This window comes from Rhamphochromis sp. 'chilingali' (assembly GCF_963969265.1).
Source record: "Rhamphochromis sp. 'chilingali' genome assembly, chromosome: 15".
Taxonomy (NCBI): Eukaryota; Metazoa; Chordata; class Actinopteri; order Cichliformes; family Cichlidae; genus Rhamphochromis; species Rhamphochromis sp. 'chilingali'.
Window position 1 is genome coordinate 1,926,911 of NC_137942.1, and position 21,116 is coordinate 1,948,026.

The window sequence follows — 21,116 nt, forward strand, 5'->3', positions numbered from 1 at the left end:
CTGAGGGATCTGGAAGGTTCATACTGGGTCAGGAGGTCACTGATGTATTTTGGTCCTAAACCATTCAGAGCTTTATAGACCAGCATCAGAACTTTAAAGTCTATCCTCTGACGGACAGGCAGCCAGTGTAAGGACCTCAGAGCTGGACTGATGTGGTCCACTTTTTTGGTCTTAGTGAGGACTCGAGCAGCAGAGTTCTGAATGAGCTGTAGTTGTCTGACTGATTTTTTAGGTAGACCTGTAAAGATGCTGTTACAGTAATCAAGCCTACTAAAGATGAATGCATGGACTAGTTTTTCCAGTGGGTCAGTCAATAGTCAATATCTGTGGTTAGCTAAAAGCATCCAGCAGTGAGTCAGTCCCCTTGGGGAGGGGCTGTAGCTGCTAGCTGTCTGTTTGGCTTTACCTGAACTCGACCTCTGGGCTGTTGGAGCATTTTTAATGACATAATCTGATCAATAACACAGCTGCTGTGAGGTTACTGTACTAACAGACCCTCCAACCCACATAGCAAAATTGGTATGGCCCGGATCTGGCCCATACACCGCAAAGAATGACGGCCCACACATGGGTCAGCACAAGGCCATTTGCAGACACACTGGTGGTCCTGTGCTGGCCCATCTGTGGACTACCTCTGGCAAACCTGATCTGGACCACCAAAGGGCCGTCATTGTTTGCGATACGTGGGCCATGTGTAAGTTGTGCACAGCCACGGGCCAGTTGTAGACAAACTGTGCTGGCCCTGACCAGTTTCAGCTCTGGCCCCAGATGTCAGAATAATGTGTACCTTAATCAAGCCATGTAATAACAACACGTGTCAGAATATGCAAAACAGTGCAAAAGTAACATGACACATGTTCAGACAGTGAATGGACTGACTCTTATATAGCATTTTTCTACTCTCCCGGATTACTTAAAGTGCTCTGTACAACATACCACATTCACCCAATCACACACTTTCTCTACACTGAGTGCTTCCTAACTACATTCACACACATTCACACTCTTGACATGTGGACTGAAGGAGCCAGGGATCAAACCACTAACCTTCTGACCAGTTGGTGAGCTGGTCTACCTCCTGAGCTACAGCCACCCGGTGGTAAACATGAGTAAACCGTCACTAGGTTTTGGATAAAGTGTACACTCACAAACCTGTCAAACCTGCATTTGAAACATTCTAGGATTTTGATTGGGTGTTACTGAACAGGAAAGTAATGTGTCTGTGTGATGCTTCCATACAGTCTGAGATAACTGTGCTGTTTTTCAGAAAAATAGGTGTCATTTAAAATCTTGATTATGTGACCAGTACGCTGCTTCCTTATGCTTGTGCCGTGGACACATGTGTCTGTAAGTAGTTCATTTATTATTCGTGGTTAGTTTTTGACTGTATTTCCAAGAGTTTGTTTTCTGCTTTTTTTATTTGGCTAGTTTGAAGGTGCTATTCTAAGTAAGCCAGCCTGTTAATTTCAAGTGTTCTAATTTTTCAGTAAGATGTTAATAAATTGAATGTATTATGAAGAATCTTTATATATATTTTTATATAAATATTAACATATATTTATGTGTTATGTTTCGTTTTCCCCAGTTTTACAGTCGTGGTTAACCATGCAAAGCAGTCAAAGGCTCCAGTGGGCGCTTCCTTCATCTGTTAAATGCAATTTCTGTAGCTAGTTGTGTGTGTGTTTGTATGTGGTTACCATTTACACCATTATCATTTTCGATTGGCGAGCTTTCCTCTTCTGAGAGGATTGTTATCATGTAGTTGTTTTCTGACAAAGATCAGTGAACTCTTTTCTTTAAAGTTTTCTGATCTTTTTGTGTGTTTATGTTTGTGCGTGTTCTCATCTCAGCTACTCAGTGTTTTTATAGTTTTGCTTTCATTTTCCACTCTCCACAATTACTCCATTGTTCGATAGAAAAGTTATAAACAACCATCAAATAATCATTAATAAACGTTTTTAGTTTTTTTTAAACATGTACACCCTCATGAATAAATCTCTGTGTATGACTCAAAACTGACTGATTAAATCATCAAAAAATAAATTGAATTGAAAATGAAAGTTAAAAACTGAATCAAAGCTAAAATAAAATAAAGCAGCTCTAATAACTGTGATACAGGGGCGACCTTGGTTGGGAAGCACATCTGTAACCGGAAGGTCGCTGGTTCGATCCCTGGGCTCTCTGTCCTGGTCGTTGTGTCCTTGGGCAAGACACTTCACCTACTGGTGTTGGCCAGAGGGGCCGATGGCGCGATATGGCAGCCTCGCTTCTGTCAGTCTGCCCCAGGGCAGCTGTGGCTACAACTGTAGCTGCCTCCACCAGTGTGTGAATGTGAGAGTGAATGAATAGTGGCATTGTAAAGCGCTTTGGGTGCCTTGAAAAGCGCTATATAAATCCAATCCATTATTATTATACAGACGCTGATTGATGGAGAGCAGTTCAGCCTCTCAGCTGCTCCCCAAACCAAACAGATCGTCATATTAATCTGTGTTTAAGCTTTCATCATCAAGATAAAGATGAAGCTAAAATAAACCACCAGTCCTCCTTTTCCTGCTGTGTTACTTCCTGCAGTACCACTTTAAAGTGAAGCGCTGTGCTCCTGAGTGTTTTCGCCCTCTGAGTCGTACCTGATGCAGGTGTGTGCAGAGAGCTCTTACCTTGGGTCAGGAGCATCAGCCCAGCAGCCAAACACATCACTTTGTAGAAAGCCATCGCTGTAAGATCCAAACCTCCAGACCTGCTGAGGCTTAAATACCCTCCCTCTGGCCTCCTTTTTGTCTGCATTAAACACACCTCTCAGTTTCCTGTCTGGCGACACACCCAACGCTTCAATGCGGGTCACCTGATCTTCCTCACATCAAACATGTTGTATTAAACAGGAATTTCGGCTTTCAGGCAGCAACCTTTTTACTGATGAGTAACTTATTTTTAGAATTAATTATTAATTTTACATCATGAAACCAAAATCCTGCTACAGACTGAAGTATTTTAAAAGCTGAATAATATAAATGTAAATGTTAAATGGCCTGTATTTGTGTAGCGCTTTTACTAGTCCCCCCTAGGGACCCCAAAGTGCTTTACACACCCAGTCATCCACTCATTCACACTCAGTGCCTCAAAGCTATGCTTTATATTAATAAGTGTCATATAATTATATAGCGTAGTATTAAGTGGACACGGCCCTGATAATAAAGGCCTTAGACTACGTGTCCTTTAGTGGTAGATTGTTGGAGACCCTCACCCACGCTTGTCTGCAGGAGTTGATAACAGGGAACCATCTGCCAGTAGAAATTTACTGGAAGGGAGTAGGGAAAGGTCACAGCCTCGCCAGAGCTGAGAAAAGATGTTGTGCAGCTAATAGACAATAACCTCTGAGTGCGCTGTGCAACGTGACTACTGAATGCCTGTGTAACACTGTTGTTAGGGGCACACCGCCATCACCAGATCCACGCAGAGTGTCATTCAGGACGCATCTCCCTTGTAGAAGTGATTTTGTGAGAGAATAAAGTGTAAAATGGTCTACTGAGCAGTGTGTTGTCTTCCATCAGATGCCTATGAGGAATCAAAAGAACAGTGAAGTGTTGATATTTAACAGTGTGCATTTATTCTCAGCCTCAAACGTCAGACCACAAACAAAAAGCCATCAGACTTCTGACTAAAAAGGCATCACACTAAACGCTCTCAGTCTTTATCTCAGTCTCGAGTAGGACTTAAGAGGTGATAAGCTGCCAGGAAATACAGTGACAAAGCAAAGAATCTAATATGGGTGACATGAAAAAGGTGGAGCTGAGCAATCATGACTTCACTTAAAGCAACCTTTTCTATTTCCAAAACCCTGATGGACTCCCTGATTTTGGTTTGGGTCAGAAACTAAAACCCAGCATCCTCCTCTGTCACACCAACCCTCTGCATGTCCTCCTTAAGTACATTCATGAATCTTCTCTGAGATCTTCCTCTTCTCTTCCTGCCCAGCACCTCCATCTTCACCCTTTTGTCCAGTATATCCACCCTCCATCCTCTGCACATGCTCGAGCCATCGCTGCCTCTCTGCTGTCTCTATGATGGATTCATTTCTGATCCTGCCTTTTTCTCATGGCCACTGTCTCCAAGCCATACATCACAGCAGGTGTCACTACCATCTTGTAAACCTTCCCTTTCATTCATTTCATTTACCTTGTCCTGCCTACTTCCTTCATCTCCCTGATTACCCTTCTTTTTCTTCATTAGCCTCTTCCTTCGTATACTTTCTTGTATGTCCTCATTCCACCACTAAGTCTCCCTGCTCGCTTTCCTCTGTGTGGAGGATTCACCAAACGCCTTCTTGGCAGTTTCCCTCAGCAGTGCAGCTGCACTCTCCAGCTACCTGGTATCTGTTCCCTACAACACAGAACCTGAACTCGGTGCAACCTTCTTCCTTCTTTAACGTCAAGCATTCAGTCCTTGCCTTCAGCTGCTTCCTAGTCTTGATTTTTAAAGTAATACTACACAATACCATCTAATGCTGGCTAGTCACATTCTTCCTTCTGTCTCCTTCACTTACATGCCCATTAAAGTCTCCTCCAATCACCCCTCTGTCCCCCCTTGGACACTTTTTACTAACGTTCATTAGATCGATGTAAGAAGTGCGTTTTTCTGATGTCACCTAATCAAATGTAGTTCAGTTTCATTGTGGCAATTATAATTTGCCCTGTCGTTTGTTCACTTAGATGTTAGATCTGCAGTGATATTATACTTTTTACAGTTAGTAAAGTCCACATAAAAATAACGGAGGTGGCCAGAACATTTAATTTTGCGCAATTTACAGTCCCAGATTATAATGAAGACTTCAGCTGACCTGCACAGGAAGAACAACGGCAGAACACCATCAGGTGAATGTCACCTGTCAACGTTCCTGCATGCTGATATTATTCTGATACTAATCTGTCAATCAGTGAACACCAACCTCACCCAAACTTTCACACTCTGTGGAGTGTACAGCGTTTTTTGTTTTCCAATGATTTACATAATTCAGTTCCTGTTTTCCTTTCAAATTTACACAGCAGAGAATTTTTAATAATAGTCTAACTCAGACCTTCCCAAAGTGTGTGTGTGTGTGTGTGTGTGTGTGGGGGGGGGGGGGGGGGGGGGGGGGGGGTATGGAAAGGGGGGGGGGGGGGGGGGAGAAAAAACAAAACGCTTGAACACTGCTAGCACAGTGCGCCCACAGAAATGCAAAGCAGGAGATGAAGCATCGCTGAATGAATATATCTAAGCCAAAGACTGGAAAATATGGTGAAGCAAATCTTCCCTTTGGCTTCACCTGCACAAGTGCCGAGGTAGGTCTCCTGCAGAACTGGTTTTCACGGACAAACAGGATCCCACAGCTGTTCATGCCCATATGGAAAAGAAATAGTAAAAACATATATGATTTACTCGTGAAAGTGGCCACTTTCTCATTACTTTCATATATTTTTTTTAGTAAGTATCCAAAACATACAAGTTTCATTGTATAATTTTTCAAGGGATCTTATATGTGGTTTCACTCTTGTATTCTTTTCAGACAAGTTTCATACAAGACAGATAAAAACTTTATAAGATTTATATATATCTTTTCCATATGGGTGTTTTTGGACCCACTTTGCACAGAGAGGCATTTTTTGAAAAATGCATTGATAGCAACGTTGAATATTATTACACATACAGTAAAATAATCACACCGTGACGCCTCTGCCTTTCTAAATGGAGGGACAGTAACTGCGTGTAAAACCTGCAGACAGTCAGATTAACAGTATTTTGTCTCTATCTGCCATTCTGCAATTCATCTCATGTAAACAATAACGCGGCCACAGCGTGTCGTGAATAAAGGCACATACCTTTGACGCTGCGTGACCAACTCTGTATTCCTCGTCCACACGTAAACGCAAAAAAGGAGTTTTAAAAAAATCTCCGTTTTCAGTTTCTTTGTTATTCTCATTTAAAATTTCCAGCTTTTATTAAATAATTATCTGAATCTTACAACAAACGATTGATAGATTGATGCATATATACCACGAAAACAGTGAACATCACTGTCACAACAGCGTTTGTTTTCATTCAAAGGCTTTATGGTTTTTCCTATAATGGCGGCCGGTCTCTAGTCAAAATGCCCGGGCCGATTTTTTTGTCCCAGTCCAGCCCTGTATGCAGCTCATCTGCAGCATGGTGTTACCTACATCCTCCTACTCAGAAGGCAGCAGTTCCTGGTTAGGTTTTGTATCATGATTGTAATTTAGGAGTGTTTACTATTTGTATACTTGAACACTGCTTGTTCTGGTGTCCATGTGGCTCAGAAATCGCAAAAGCTGATAGAAAGCACCAAAACAGCAACATTTTGGTCCTGAGTGGCCGACCTCCGCATCACCTCTGAGGTCTTCCTCTTGTCCTCCTGCCTGGCAGCTCCATCTTTATCATCTTTTGTCAAGTTAACCACCCTCCCTCCTCTACACATGCTCAATCCATCCCAGCCTGTTTGATTCTCAATTGTCCCACTGATGGAGGAATTTCCATCCCACTCACTGCCAGTGAACATCTTAACTTTAGCTTGACCTCCACAACTCCAGTGCTTCACAACAGGTCTCACTGCCATCTTCAAACCTTCCCTCTTGCTGCTCTCCTTCTGTCACAGATAACCTCTGATACTTCACCCTCAGTCTAAAACTTCAGGCTGAATTCTCTCAGGTGTGTAAAACAGGCAGGTGTAACATTAAAACACAGACAAAGTCAAATTCCTCTGATGTTGTAAAATTAACAAATGGTCTGTGGCTGCACCACCCAGCTCCACAGAATTATCCACAAGTGCTCCGTTCTCCTCCAGCTGCTCATCACTGATGCATCCAACCTTGTAGAGTAAGAGTTTAACAGAATCTCTCTCATTAAAGAAGCCTAACACTGCATGTGCACAAATCCACCAGTAGGGGGCGCTGAAAGCTGTCTTTTCACACTGCACACGATTCAGTTTGTGTTATTTCCCACAGGACAAAGACGGTGTTGGCTTTTTAGTTTTTCCCAACATTTATTAACTTTCTCCCACATCGTTGTTTACATAGTAATCAAATAAAATACTAAAACTGACAGAAAATTAAACCTCGTGATCGTAACGAAGTGTAATTTGACTCTTTTTCATGCCCTGCAGTCAGCTGCTGATGTTGGGCCTGTGTGTGTTTGAGTTGTATTTATTTACAATAAATAATGCTCAGCTGTATACTGTCTCAACAGCTTTCCAAGGCTTTCCGAAGATCAGTTAGAATTTCCCAAATATGGGATAAATCTAGGCTTTGATCTTTTTTCATGTTATCTGGATATTTGTGTGAAACTTTTTATTGTGTGTTTATGTTTTATGTTCATTGTCCAAAGACAGCCGTAACCCGATGGTCATGGCCCTGGGTCTGGTGACCAAGTGTTATGTTTTTGATTATTAACATCCTTTGATTTACTGTTAGTCATGGTTCTGTTCCTTCTGAGTGTGTCATGTCCCTTATGTAGGTTAAATTCTGTCTCCATGTTTATTTATTCGTTTTCCAGTTACATCTCATGCTCCCTCTGTTTGTGAGTCTGTGGTTTCCTGTTTTATTGTAATAGTTCTGTGTGCTGTGTTAGTGTATTCTGTTTTTCTCTTTACCAGATTCCATCGTTACCCTTGGTGTATATATTGTGTATGTTTTCCAAGGTTTTTGTAGTGGTCTGGTTATTATTTTGTGTTTAGGCATTCCTCTGTTTAGTTTGAGACTTATGTTTTTTCCCTTTCTTGTGGATCTGTCTTAATAAACGGCACGCCTTCAATTAAATCAGTTACTTTCTCTTATTTGGGTACTCATCCTTGTCGCTGCATGCTGTCTGCTTTAGCAGATGTGACGCTGATAACTGGTGTTCATTTTTTAAAATAAAACCCTTGTTGCTTCATTGCCCATGTCAGTCATGAAAAGGACATTTTTTAATCTCAGTGATATTTACACCAGAATAAAAAAATAACATTATAAAGTAGAACTTCAGCAGAATCAGTGAAAGAGCTTGCAACCATTCTCCAATAATCACTCACTTTACTGCCACCATAACAGATCCAATACCAGAGAGAGGTCAGTATGTGTGCTGCCCTTAAAGACAGTTCGGTTCTGTGAGCATTAAGTGCTTAACATTGGCCCAGGACATGAGGTAGGGATGGTCATTGTCTCTGTGTTCGAAAAAATCCACAAATATATTTCTCTAAACCTGATAAATATCCTACTGATCTGTTCAGTTTCAGAAAAACATGAAGTTTAAACTGCTGGGCTACATTTTTATGTTCAGTGCAAGATTTAGAGGATTTCTTCCAGTCCAGCCTGAATCTTGGGCTCCAGGTAGTCGTCCCTCAGAGGTACAGAAACACATTTCATTAATCTGCTTTTTCTTAAATGTCTATAGTTTCTCATAATGAGGTCAGTGTAAGGACAAGGCCCCACTAAATATAGACAAATGTAATTCCTTCATGTCATTTGATCTGTTCAGCTCACTGTGTTATGCTCATTAACTAAATCGGGATTACAGAGGTTGTGTAAATAAAACTTCCTCAGTGGAAGGAACTCAACTCAACTCTCCAGGCTGCACAGCGTGAGCCTGAATTCATCACAACGAATGTCTCATAGTGCACATAAATCATTTGCATATTAAAAAAAAATACTTTCATTGTAATCAGTAGAACCCCCTCCAATGATTGGATTGGATGATGGCACTGTACTGCCCTCTGGGATTTGAAGTCGACCTCTCTGTCGGAGGGTCATGATGTTTGCGCTGAAGATTCATCCAGGAGTATTTCATGTATGAATGCCTGTTTTGATTATCCAGAATATCATTACTGAGCTCTCTGTAGAAATCCAATCAAGGCAGAATCAGATCAAAGATTGACAGGCAAAGCTCTAAACCTGTAAAGTCTCAACATCGAAGCTTGTTCACATTCATCTGTGTCCATCACATCATGTGAATCAAGTTTGGGTTCCCTAAAGGCAGAGTTGGAGACAAAAGGCGAAGCTGAGGAGATGGAAGAAGACAAAGATGAAGGAGTGAGCAGGACGACCCTCGCTGCTGTTGAACACGCTTTTCGAGTCAGTAGTAGTGGTAACCATTGTGGTGGTGTAGGTACTGCTGGTAGTGGTAGTGACGGAGACATTGGTGGGGTTGGCGGAGTTGGCACTGGTGATATTCAAGGCTGGAGACAAGAGTGACTTGACCGTCTCAGACAGGAAGGAGTCAAAGGTCCTCAGTCTGGTGAAGGTCATGACTGAGCTTCGTCTTCTCCCGGCAGAGGAGCTTGGAGCTGTTAACACGACCGCCTGGAACCAAGAGCCGCCCTGCTTACACATCAGCGGCCCGCCAGAATCACCCTGAACAAACAGACAGGAAAGTTAGTGTTTCAGAGTTTGAGACACTCTGTTTACTAGAATGTGTGTAATGTAATGTGTATGTGTTAGTCCCCATAGGGAAATAGTTCCTCTGCATTTAACCCATTCACCCAGTGAAGCAGTGGGCAGCCACCAATGCAGCGCCCGGGGAGCAGCGTGTAGGGACGGTACCTTGCTCAGGGGTACCTCAGGGTAGCCGTTCAGTGGAGTTGAACCCCCAACCTTCCGATCATGGGGCCACCACTCTACCTACTGAGCTATCCCTGCCCAGTGAAAACCTTGGACCAAGATTATATTAACTACCTATAACTAAACGACCAGATTCAACTAGGTGTTAAAAACATTTTAGACAGTTGTAACAACAACAACAATAATAATCAGAATACATTCACTCTAATAAGAAATTTAGGCTTAAAACAAACATACAAAGGCACTAAATTGCGGCTCGGGAAGTGGCTGAAGCAAAAACTCGGGTGTGGGAGAAGTTTGGAGAGACGGAGAGTTCTTGACAGACGGATTGGTGCTGCGGCTGCAGTGATGCGGACGCTGCACCGGTCCGTCGTGGTGAAGAGGGAGCTGAGTGTAAAAGCGAAGCTCTCAATTTACCGGTTGATCTACGTGCCTACCCTCACCTATGGCCACGAGCTGTGGGTAGTGACCGAAAGAACGAGATCGCGGATACAAGCGTTGGAAATGAGCTTCCTCCGAAGGCTGGCTGGCCTCTCCCTTAGAGATAGGGTGAGAAGTTCGGCCATCTGGGAGGGGCTCAGAGTAGAGCAGCTGCTGCTCCACATCGAAAGGAGCCAGCTGAGGTGGTTCGGGCATCTGACAAGGATGCCCCCTGGGCGCCTCCTGGGTGAGGTGTTCCAGGCATGTCCCACCGGGAGGAGGCTCCAGGGCAGACCCAGGACACGCTGGAGAGATTATATCTCTCGGCTGGCCTGGGAACGCCTTGGTATTCCCCCGGATAAGCTGGAGGAGGTGGCTCCGGATAAAGCGGATGAAGATGGATGGCACTAAATTAAATTAGCCTTAAATCTAATTGGCCCATAATGAAGACTGAGATTTCAAAGCTGGAAATTCTTACATGTTTATAAAGATTCCAAGCATTGTAAGCCCTGTGGAAATTGAAAATGATGAAACTATCCAAATTCATCACGTGGCTCTGATGAGCAGCTAAATCCACGGTCCAGAATAAACAACATGTCAGCAGACAGTGTTATAAGAAGAAGAATCCAGTCATTTACCTGCTGCAGTGCAAACACGTCTGTACAGATGCTCTCACTCGATGATGAGTTCCCACAGTTTACCACCGAGGTCTGAAACTGCTGCATAACTTCCTCAGCTAACATCATGAAAGATAAGAAAATCCTGATGTTTGACTAAAGAAACTGTAAGTGCAGTGGTCCACATGTGTAATCTGAGAGATGGACTGGTGCAGAGTCTGGGCAGAACTCTGTCAGCCTTCATGTTGCTGACTCACCTCCTCCTCTTCCAGGACTCCAACCGGCCGCCCAGCACGCCAAGCCCTCGGCGAAGGTTCTCCCGTTGTCCAAGCAGATGGGCTGGATGTAGTCGGTCAGGGTGGGCTGGGCAGATAGACGGAGGATGGCTATGTTGGTCCCGGTCGTGTTGCTCAGAGTGATATTTGTCACATTCAGCGTCACCTCAAAGGGGTTGGATCCATTTAGCTTCAGACGCCCCAACACGACAGTCCACTCGGACGCTACAGGGGAGCTGTGGGAGGAACGAAGCACACAAACATAAACTTCATCAGCTTCAAACAAGATCTACACCTTTACACTCAACTTCATGGGACCCAAGTTTTACAGATTTGAACCTGGTGACATTCAGGCCTGGTTCTAATTAAAGAGGTATATATTTAACTAGAAGACCCAGAGAGCTAATCAGTTAATGGTGAAGTTTTTCTCTTTGATTTAATTTGAAAAAAGTACAAAACACGTCACAGAAAATGTTGCTGATGAAAAAAACAATCTGAGTCGAAGCCTTGCTTTATCTTTATAGAGCTGCACATCAGGTTGCACTGTAAATGACAATGTACCCATGGACTAGTTTTAACACAGAATCAGCTTAAATGCTAACCATGTGTTGGACTGAGCAGCTACATGTGTGGAAAGTGTGGAAGTGTGGCACCATCAGGTGATGTGGGCTGGCACTGAGATCATCTGATCTGCTGGGACTGTGTTCAGTTTTCATTTTTAAAGACTCGCTCATTTCCTTAAAGGGATGGTTACATTTTCAGTCTTTTGGGCACAGTTTTCACTGGTGGATTAATCCACAGTGGAATAAAGTTTGTTTACAAAATTTTGACTCAGTGGAAAGAGAGAGTGTTCAGTCTCAAAAAGATCTCCACCATGTTTTTTGACCACCATTGGTGGTTGTTCATCTGCATGTTTATGCTTTTAATTTAATTCTGTACCTTTACTTTAGATTTTTCATGTTGTAATCCAAACAGTGTTGAACAGCTGCAAACTAAACTTTTCTTCATGTTGTCTGTGAAGGTTCTCAGTCATCCAGGTCATCGTAGTCTAAGGAGCTTGGAAAGAAACGTGTCTGGACTTCTTTAAGTTGCTTGAAGATCTCTCATCCGAGAAGCTTCTTCAGTTCTAAGGTCAAATGGTGGAAAGTCCCAGATTCAAGTGTCCCCCCCAGAGAGGGACAACAGGACCCCCCTTTATCATGTTGGAGCTTGATGGTGATTTGATTCCTGCCAGTCTTGTCCCAGTAAAGGTTTTTAATAGTGATTATCAGAGCCAGCACTACCATTTTGGACGGTAGACAGATTTTTTAAATTCCACCTGAGCTAATCATCTTGGTATTGGCTCTGCCTCTTAGATCTTCGCTGTCAAATAGGGAAAATATGTTTCAACATAAAATGTAAATATGTGGTACAACTGGTCCGTGGTACAACTTTTGCTTGTGCTGTTGTTGGTCTGTCAGCCAGCTATGGAGAAGAATTCTACAAAGAGCTGAAGTGAAACTGAAGGTTTAAAACAATGAATAGTATCCACTGCAGCCGCTGTCTGTACCCTTTATGCTGCATTTTTTTCAAATCTTTAATGATTTTCTTGTGCCTCTTTTTGTGAACTCAACTGTCTCTTTGTCTCTTCCGGTTCTGGCCCACTTGTCAACTAATCAGCATTTGACTGATGCACAGTGTCATCAATGTCAACTGGACGTGAACACGACTGTGGTGGAGGGAAAGTCATGTCATTTACTCAGTCCCCAGAGGATGAACTGTATCATTGTCTGTCCAAACTTCAACTGACCTTGAGAAGCAGTTGGCGTTGCTCAACACTGAGTCCAAGGCCACCAGAGACCCATCACACACGTGACTTCCATTCTTCTGTAGGCTCGCCATCCACGGCCACGAACCAGCCACCACTGAGGGTCCCCCCATGTTGCGAGAATTCCTTGGAGCTTGTCCACAGACCAGTGCTGAAAAAATAAACAGAGGAAGACACAAAGAAATTTTAAAAACTTGGACCGCATGAACCCATCAGCTTGAGGTCAGGTAGGTTAGACCAAACCATTTTTTAATAAAGTGCTTTCATGATGGACACTCACAGTGGGGAGTGGTCGAAGGTCGCGTGGTTGTTGTAATGATGGCGGCTCTGTTGGTGGTTGTTGCAGGGACTGTGGTTGTTGTGGTGGGGATTGTGGTTGCAGGTGTGGTAGTGGTGGTTGAAGGTGTGGTGGTGGTTGGAGGGGTGGTGGTGGTTGGCACTGGTGTCAGTCCTGTGCAGGAGACACTGAGGTCACTGTCGGTCCCAGTGGACGTGAACGTCATGAAGCCCGGCTGGTTGGAGGAGATCTGGCTCCTGATCCAGGTCTGGTACTGGGATACTCTGGCGTAGACTCCTGGAAGATTCGGCCTGGCACAACCTTCCCCAAAACTGACGACTCCCGCCTGAATCCAGCGACCGCTCTGCTTGATCACCATTGGACCTCCTGAATCCCCCTTTGAGAGCAGAAACATTTACTGTTAGCTGAGGAGAAGAAACTGTAGAAGGTGAAAATGTGCCAAACACAGGTAACAACAATCACCTGACAGGAGTCCTTTCCTCCTGCACTTAACCCGGCACAGATCATGTTGTCAGTGATTGATCCCACTCCATAGTCACAGTTACACTGCCTGTTTCCCACAACAGGAACCTCCACCTCCATCAGGTTTTGTGGAGAAGGAAGGGGCACTGAGACGGACAAAAAAATCAAACAAAAATCTGCTCAAAAAGTTCAACATTTATTGTCCTATCTGCTTGTGGAACATATAGGTGGTCAGCATAAGTTTGGTACCAGAATGATCTTGTAGCCACGATTCCTCATGTATCAACCTCATTTTATAATAACCTCATGTTTTAAAAGCCATCCATCCATCTTCTTCCGCTTTATACCTAAGCAGAGAAGCCCAGACCTCCCTCTCCCCAGCCACCTCCTCTAGCTTTTCTGGGGGAACACCAAGGCGTTCCCAGGCCAGCCGAGAGATATAATCTCTCAAGCGTGTTGTGCGTCTGCCCTGGGGCCTCCTCCCGGTGGCACATGCCCGGTACACCTCCCCATAAGGAGCCCAGGAGGCATCCTTGTCAGATTCCCGAACCACCTCAGCTGGCTCCTTTCGATGTGGAGCAGCAGCTGCTCTACTCTGAGCCCCTCCCAGATGGCCGAACTTCTCACCCTATCTCTAAGGGAGAGGCCAGCCACCCTTCGGAGGAAGCTCTTTCCAACGTTTGTATCCGCTCTCTCATTCTTTCGGTCGTGACCATAGGTGAGAGTAGGGACGTAGATCGACCGGTAAATTGAGAGTTTTGCTTTTAAGCTCAGCTCGTTCTTCACCACGAGGGACTGATGCAGCGAGACCCCGAGATACTCAAACTCCTCCACTTGAGGCAGGAACTCATCTCTGACCTGGCGTGGGCACTTCACCCTTTTCCGGATAAGAACCATGGCCTCAGATTTGGAGGTGCTGATCCTCAATTCCTCTGCTTCACACTCAGCTGCAAACCATTCCAGCGCGAGCTGGAGGCCGTTACCCATTGAAGCCAACAGAACCACATATCTGCGGAAAGCATAGTTGAGATTCTGAGGCCACCAAAGCGAAAGCCCTCCGCCACTTGGCTGCACCTAGAAATTCTATCCATAAAAGTTATGAACAGAATCGGTGACAAAGGGCAGCCCTGGAGAAGCCCATCACCCACTGGGAACGAGTCCAACTTATTGCCGGCTATGCGAACCAAGCTCTTGCAACGGTTGTATAGGGATTGAATGACCCGTAGCAATGGACCAGACATCCTATACTCCCGCAGCAGCCCCCACAGGACACCCTGAGGGCCACGGTCGAATGCCTTCTCCAAGTCCACAAAACACATGTAGACTGGTTGGGCAAACACCTATGCACCCTCGAGTATCCTTGAGAGGATAAAGAGCTGGTCCAGTGTTCCGTGACCAGGATGAAAACCGCATTGCTCTTCCTGTATCCGAGGTTCCAGCACCCTGGCATAAACTTTCCCCAGGGAGGCTGAGGAGTGTGATCCCCCTGTAGTTGGAACACACCCTCCGGTCCCCCTTGCTAAAAATTGGAACTACCACCCCGGTCTGCCAGTACAGGGGTAACCGCCCCTGATCTCCCTCCGTTTCTTTCCCTCCGTGGTCCTTGTCCCTAGTCTCTTGTCTCCAGTATCTTTGTGTTTAGTATTAGTTCCTGGTTTGGGTTTGTTTTTGCAAGTTTATTGTTTATAGAGGTTTTTTTTTCTGCAACTGCAACATTTTGGGTCCTACATCCTGACTGCCACAGCCATTTCATAACATTAACACTACAGAAACATGTATCGGATTGACTTTGTTCAGGAGCAAGCCGGTGGGATAAAACACCTCTAATTTACAGTAATGTGAATCACACATGGTAAAATTTAGCTTATTTGTCTGTCCGTCTTCAGACAGTAGTTCTTGTAAAGCACCAGAATATTATCACATGCTCTGTGGCAGGGTGTGGTCTGTGGTTCCACTGCAGAGGGGATAGTGGGTTCAGGCGGCAGTAGCAGGGAGGCTGGCAGACCAACTGGCACCAATGTGGTATTCCATACTTTAGTAAGTGGCTGGAATTAGAGGGGAAAGGTGGAACTGTATGGGCTCAAATTGTGGTCATAAATAAATTGTAGTAATAAGCTCAGTAAAGCGGCAAACCCATCTGTTCTCTGACTGGACTGTTAAATTTGTGATTGACATCACATTGACCAATCAGCTGAAGGGAAGAAAAATCGGGGCTAAATTCATACTTGTTGAAACCCACACACAAGCGAGGGCACGTCCAGTTTTTGCTTTGTATCTGTAAACAGACCTTAACAAAAAAAATTGTAACTTGCACACACGCACACACACACGCACGCACATGCATGCACGCACGCACGCGCACACACACACACACACACACACACACACACACACACACAAACAAACTTCCTGTTTTACTTTGAAGGTATGTGTCATATGTCTTTGCGTCCTCGTTTCGTCAGCTCTGATTTCTCCCTGGATTCAAGTTTCAGTTTGGTTTCATCAGTTTCCCGGTTTAGAGTTTTCTTAGTTCCCTGTGTTTACTATCTCCGCTCCTGTTGAATCCTGCACTTCTTGTAAATAAAGCTCGTTCTCATCACAACCTCTGCCTGCACGGGTCCTCACCTCACCTCCACATAGCCTGCCTTGCCAGCCAGGACAATTTATAGATGCATGAACATAAAAATGTCAATGACCAACATGGAGAAATGTTTCATGAAGACATTGTAAACAAGGAGAAATGCGACAAGGCAAAGTGGAGCCTGGCAGAGTTGGAAGACTTTTGTTGAAGACTGGTACACAACTCACCACACAATGACTTGCTGCATATCATTTCTAAGTTGCTTACATTTGAATATAAAATGTATTCAGTAAGCAGGAAAAACTTGAAAAGTGATGGGCAGTGCTACCTGGCAATAAAAAGATAAGACAAGCAAGCTTGCAGCTGTTTCTGCATAAGTAAGACTTAACATCTGCAAAGAGAAAATCAAGATCATGGAAATAAATATAGCTGTCTCAGAAGTAGTAACACAGACATGGATTCCTTCCCTTACATTGGGAGTGTCATTAAAAGTTGGGAGAACAGACAAAGCAAAAGCCTTCTTACAGCTGAAGAACATCTGGAACCAGAGAATACAAGATTACCTCTCTGAACGAGAGGCCAAAGAATTTATGGCAACAAGATGCCTGAAAAGATACCAAGACGTTGAGATACAGATGGCATCAGACGGTTTGTTCTAGCCATTATTTTCTATTGAAGGCACAATTCAAATTTAAAAATGAAACATTTTAAAAATAATGTGTTTGCAGTCATCAGAATCTCTTTAGCTCACAGAAGAAGAATTATATTGCTCTAAATATTTCTGAGACAGCACTCTTATTCCCTGCATTATAATCAACTTTACTCTAAAACCAATCTGGTGTCTTTATGACCCACCTCCTTCTCCAATGTTGCCCCAGCCGGTGACCCAGCTGTTAACACCGCTGTAGAAGATGCTGTCTGAAGCTGCCAGGCAGACGGGAGAAATGTAGTTGTTGAAGGTCACCGGTGAGGAGAGCCTCAGCAGGCAGACGTCGTTGTCGTTGGTACCAGAGTTGTAGTTTGGATGTTTGATGATCTGTGTTACTGTTCGAGACACTGCATTGGGATTAGATCCCTGTAGACTCTGACGGCCCAGATTCACAGTCAGACCGCTTGCAGTAATGCTGAGATCAGGAAACAAAACGATGCACAGTTATTGTGATTGTTAAAATGAAATGACATCTTTGACTTTCTGCCCTGTTAGCTATTTATCGTGTTACACCCCTGGTCCCCTGATGGGGAGTTTTCATAATGTCTTTATTCCACTAAATCTTGTTTAGAGTGCAGCTTCAGCCTCATTACTCACGTTTGAAAGCAGTGAGCAGCAGTCAGCACCCACTGACTGTTAATGAGGGATCCTCCACAGAAGTGGGACCCAAATCTTTGCAGACTGACCTGCCAGGGCCAGCTGCCAACAGGGGCCACCTGTCCTCCTACAATCCTGGTGTTCAGAGACGCCTTACCACAAACTGAAGACCGACATTAAAACACAGAGTGAGCATTACTGTAGGAGCTGTAAACTCTCAGCACTACAAACTGCTGAGTGAGGACACAGTGATCCTGGAGTCTACAGTTCACTCACAAACTAATATTCATATGAAACAAAAGATTTATTACACATAAAACTAAATCATTACACAAAGAAGCTTTTTCTTACCACCCAGCTGTGACTCAGACTCTGAAACACAGAAAACAATAGTGGTAAAATTGACTGGCTGTGGTTAGCTGAAAGCATCCAGCAGAGGCTCCAGCAGAGAGTCAGTCCCCACAGACTCCCATATTAAAACGTTAGAGCAGAAATAAAAATGTTTACAGCCTGTGCACACAGTGGATGTTGTTCTACTAATACCACTACTACATTACTGCAGAGGCTGACAGTGTTATGTTCATTCATCCATCTCAGGGTCAGAGGAGAGTATGACACAGAAATTTAAAGAAACACAACACTGACTTCAGTTAAAGGTTCACATTCAAACACGACACAAACAGATGCACGCAATCAAAATATAGTTTTCCAAAGGTAGGTGTCCAACATCACCTCAGCTGTAGTAATTATTCTCATTTGTCCCATGAGTGGATAAATATTAGTAATGATACTAATGCATTAGTAATATTTATCCATAAGTCATGAGAACCTTAACTTCCCCATGAACATGAACATGTCTTCACATTCTTGCTATGGTATTTTAAAGTTATGTTTACTGAAGCCTACATAATTGTACCAAATAAAGTGACTTCCTTCATTCATGTGCAAGAGAAGCATTAGAAATATCCTGTCTCAGAGTGACGCTGAAAAACTAGTTCATGCATTTATTACTTCCAGGCTGGACGACTGCAATGAACTGTAAAAAAAATCCTGCTCCTCACATACAAGCTCTTAAATAATCAGGCCCCATCTTATCTTAATGACCTTGTAGTACCATATCACCCTATTAGAGCACTTCGCTCTCGCTCTGCAGGCCTACTTGTTGTTCCTAGAGTATTTAAAAGTAGAATGGGAGGCAGAGCCTTCAGTTTTCAGGCCCCTCTTCTGTGGAACCAGCTTCCAGTTTGGATTCAGGAGACAGACACTATCTCTACTTTCAAGATTAGGCTTCAAACTTTCCTTTTTGCTACAGCATATAGTTAGGGCTGGACCAGGTGATCTTAGTTACACCGCAGGGCTAAGGTTTAAGATTTTGATGATTTGATGACATATAAAGAAAATTCTGATTTTGTTATCACCAACAAAAGTAACTTTTGAATATCCAACTCACAACATATTTGTCACGCCGTTAGGCGTCTCATAGCAGTGCAAAAGGTACCTTTCCACATCCTCATGAAACACTCTGGTTTCTCAATTGAATCGAATAGAAGACATGCTTAGGGAAGAGGCTCTAGCGTCCATTCCAGCCCCAACCTTAACCACAACCTGAACCCTATCACAAAGTGTTTTCCAAAGTGATTCATGATCAAAAGTACATAATGCTTTATTAGGTTGATTTTCATGCCACACGTAAAACCCATCTATAGATTCATTCCAACCCGCTCTCATGCCTCCTTACGGATCCCCACAAGGGACATGGGAGAAAAAAAAAATTAACAACAAACTCGGGATCTCGCAAAAATTTTAGCTGCATTCTTCGGAGGCCGCCAACTCGAAGCCGACCCAGAGGTCGAGGCACGATGTGCCGGGAGAGCGGTGTTCCTCGCGGCTGTAGTAGGTATCGACCTCCCGTCAGCTTCGAGATGGTGGGTGTCAGATCTCCGAAAACGTCGGAGCACTTTTGCAAATATGTGATGTCTTGTAAACCGAGCTGATATCTGACGTTTACACAACTACAATTATGCTTCAAAATATCTTAAAAGTGTATTTTGTGACCCAGAAAGAGTAATATTACAACTAAGTAGCTGCCGCCATTGTTGGAATTCAACTTTTGCGAGATCTTGAAAAAGTTTCGCGAGATCCCGAGTTAGTTTTGCGAGCTCTCGCAAAACTTTTGTGAGATCTCGCAAAAGTCTGTCTTAATTTTTTTTCTCCCATGTCCCCTGCGGGGCTCCGTACCTCCCAACGCATAACATACGGATGAATTGTCACAGCCGTCGGTATGTTGCGTGCTGGGATGAATGTGTTGGAATGTACAATCTACAAAGGACTGTGAGCCACATATTTACACTGTAATACCTGTTCTAAGTCCTAAGTGTTGACGAATACCACCCATATTAGAAAATATGGTGAAGTAACCAAAAAGAAACTGAAAGGAACATAAAAAGGAATTTCAGGTATTAAGAGGGGAAAGTTTTTATTTCGATGTGCAGTTATTGCCAGTTATGTGACTTTGGGAGATTTTATTCCACTTTTCCATTTTTCCAGTGCCTTTCTTAATTTGATTATTTTCCCTTCGTCCACCCAGTGTGATATTCCCTCCTGCTTCGAAAAGTGAATTTTTAAATTCCAGGATTTCCTGCAGTGTCACTTTAAAGTGAAGCGATGTGCTCCTGAGTGTTTTGGCCCTCTGAGTCGTACCTGATGCAGGTGTGTGCAGAGAGCTCTTACCTTGGGTCAGGAGCATCAGCCCAGCAGCCAAACACATCACTTTGTAGAAAGCCATCGCTGTAAGATCCAAACATCCAGACCTGCTGAGGCATAAATAACCTTCCTCTCTCCTCCTCCTCTCTGTCTGCATTAAGCACACCTCTCTCAGACACCTGTCTGACGACACACCCAACACCTCACTGCAGCTCACCATTTCAGCTTTCAGGCAGCAATGTTGAACGTTTTTATTAATCCTTTCCAGCAGTCCTGTCTATGTCCTTCAGCTCCCTGACTATCCCACTTCTTCTCTCTTCATCTGAATGCTTTCCTGTACTTCCTCATTCCAACACCAAGTCTTCTTCAGTACACCAAACACCTTCTTGGATGTTTCCCTCAGTGCTTTCCCAGCTATCTGGTAACTTTTTCTTACCACCCAGAGCTCTCCATCTCTTATTTTAGCTGCTTCCTCTTCTTCATGTTTAAAGTCTTCCTACTGACTGCCATCGAATTCTCCCTGAGACCAATGTGCAGTCTCATATCTCAGATTGCAGTTTCTACAAAAGATATACTTTTATCACCCAGCAACATCAGTTTCTTTATTTATTTTCTTTATGTCAAAGACAAAATGTAACAAAAACAGCAAACATTTTGGTGTTCGTTAAAAGATTCTGTTCCACCCATCCATCCAAAGACAGGTTGTTTCTCTCATCAGTATGATAAATCCACTTATTTCATATGATTTGAATCAGGTTTTTGTGAATGAATGAGCTAGATACACAAGATGAAGATACACAACACATCTGTTCTGTGAAGGAAACAGATTCATTTCATATTTATCTGCAGTGACAGCGGGACTGACACAATAGGAAGTGCCAACAATGAGCCTGCCCAGGAATAAACCGGTCAGACTGCACCAGGTTTCCCCGAATGAACAAATGAACTGAGTTCACTGCCAGTTATATAACGTGAAAGTGTAGTCTTCTATTTCTCAGTGATAGCTCCAGTTTTCTTTATTTTGTAGAGGTGGCATGGGGAGACTGAGGGCAATATTAAATACTCTGCA

General features: G+C 43.7%; 1 protein-coding gene across 1 annotated transcript; it reads right to left on the reverse strand.

Annotated features, from left to right (window-relative positions):
* Positions 1 to 12,578: 12,578 nt before the first annotated feature.
* On the reverse strand, positions 12,579 to 20,129 carry LOC308411359 (serine protease 27-like; the record flags this gene model as incomplete). Its single annotated transcript, XM_080905242.1, has 8 exons — positions 12,579 to 12,582; positions 12,680 to 12,848; positions 12,978 to 13,371; positions 13,458 to 13,603; positions 16,894 to 17,162; positions 17,345 to 17,507; positions 17,696 to 17,716; positions 20,075 to 20,129. The coding sequence occupies 8 exons, from the start codon at positions 20,127 to 20,129 to the stop codon at positions 12,579 to 12,581; spliced, it is 1,221 nt and encodes a 406-aa protein (XP_080761368.1).
* Between the last annotated feature and the right edge of the window lie 987 nt (positions 20,130 to 21,116).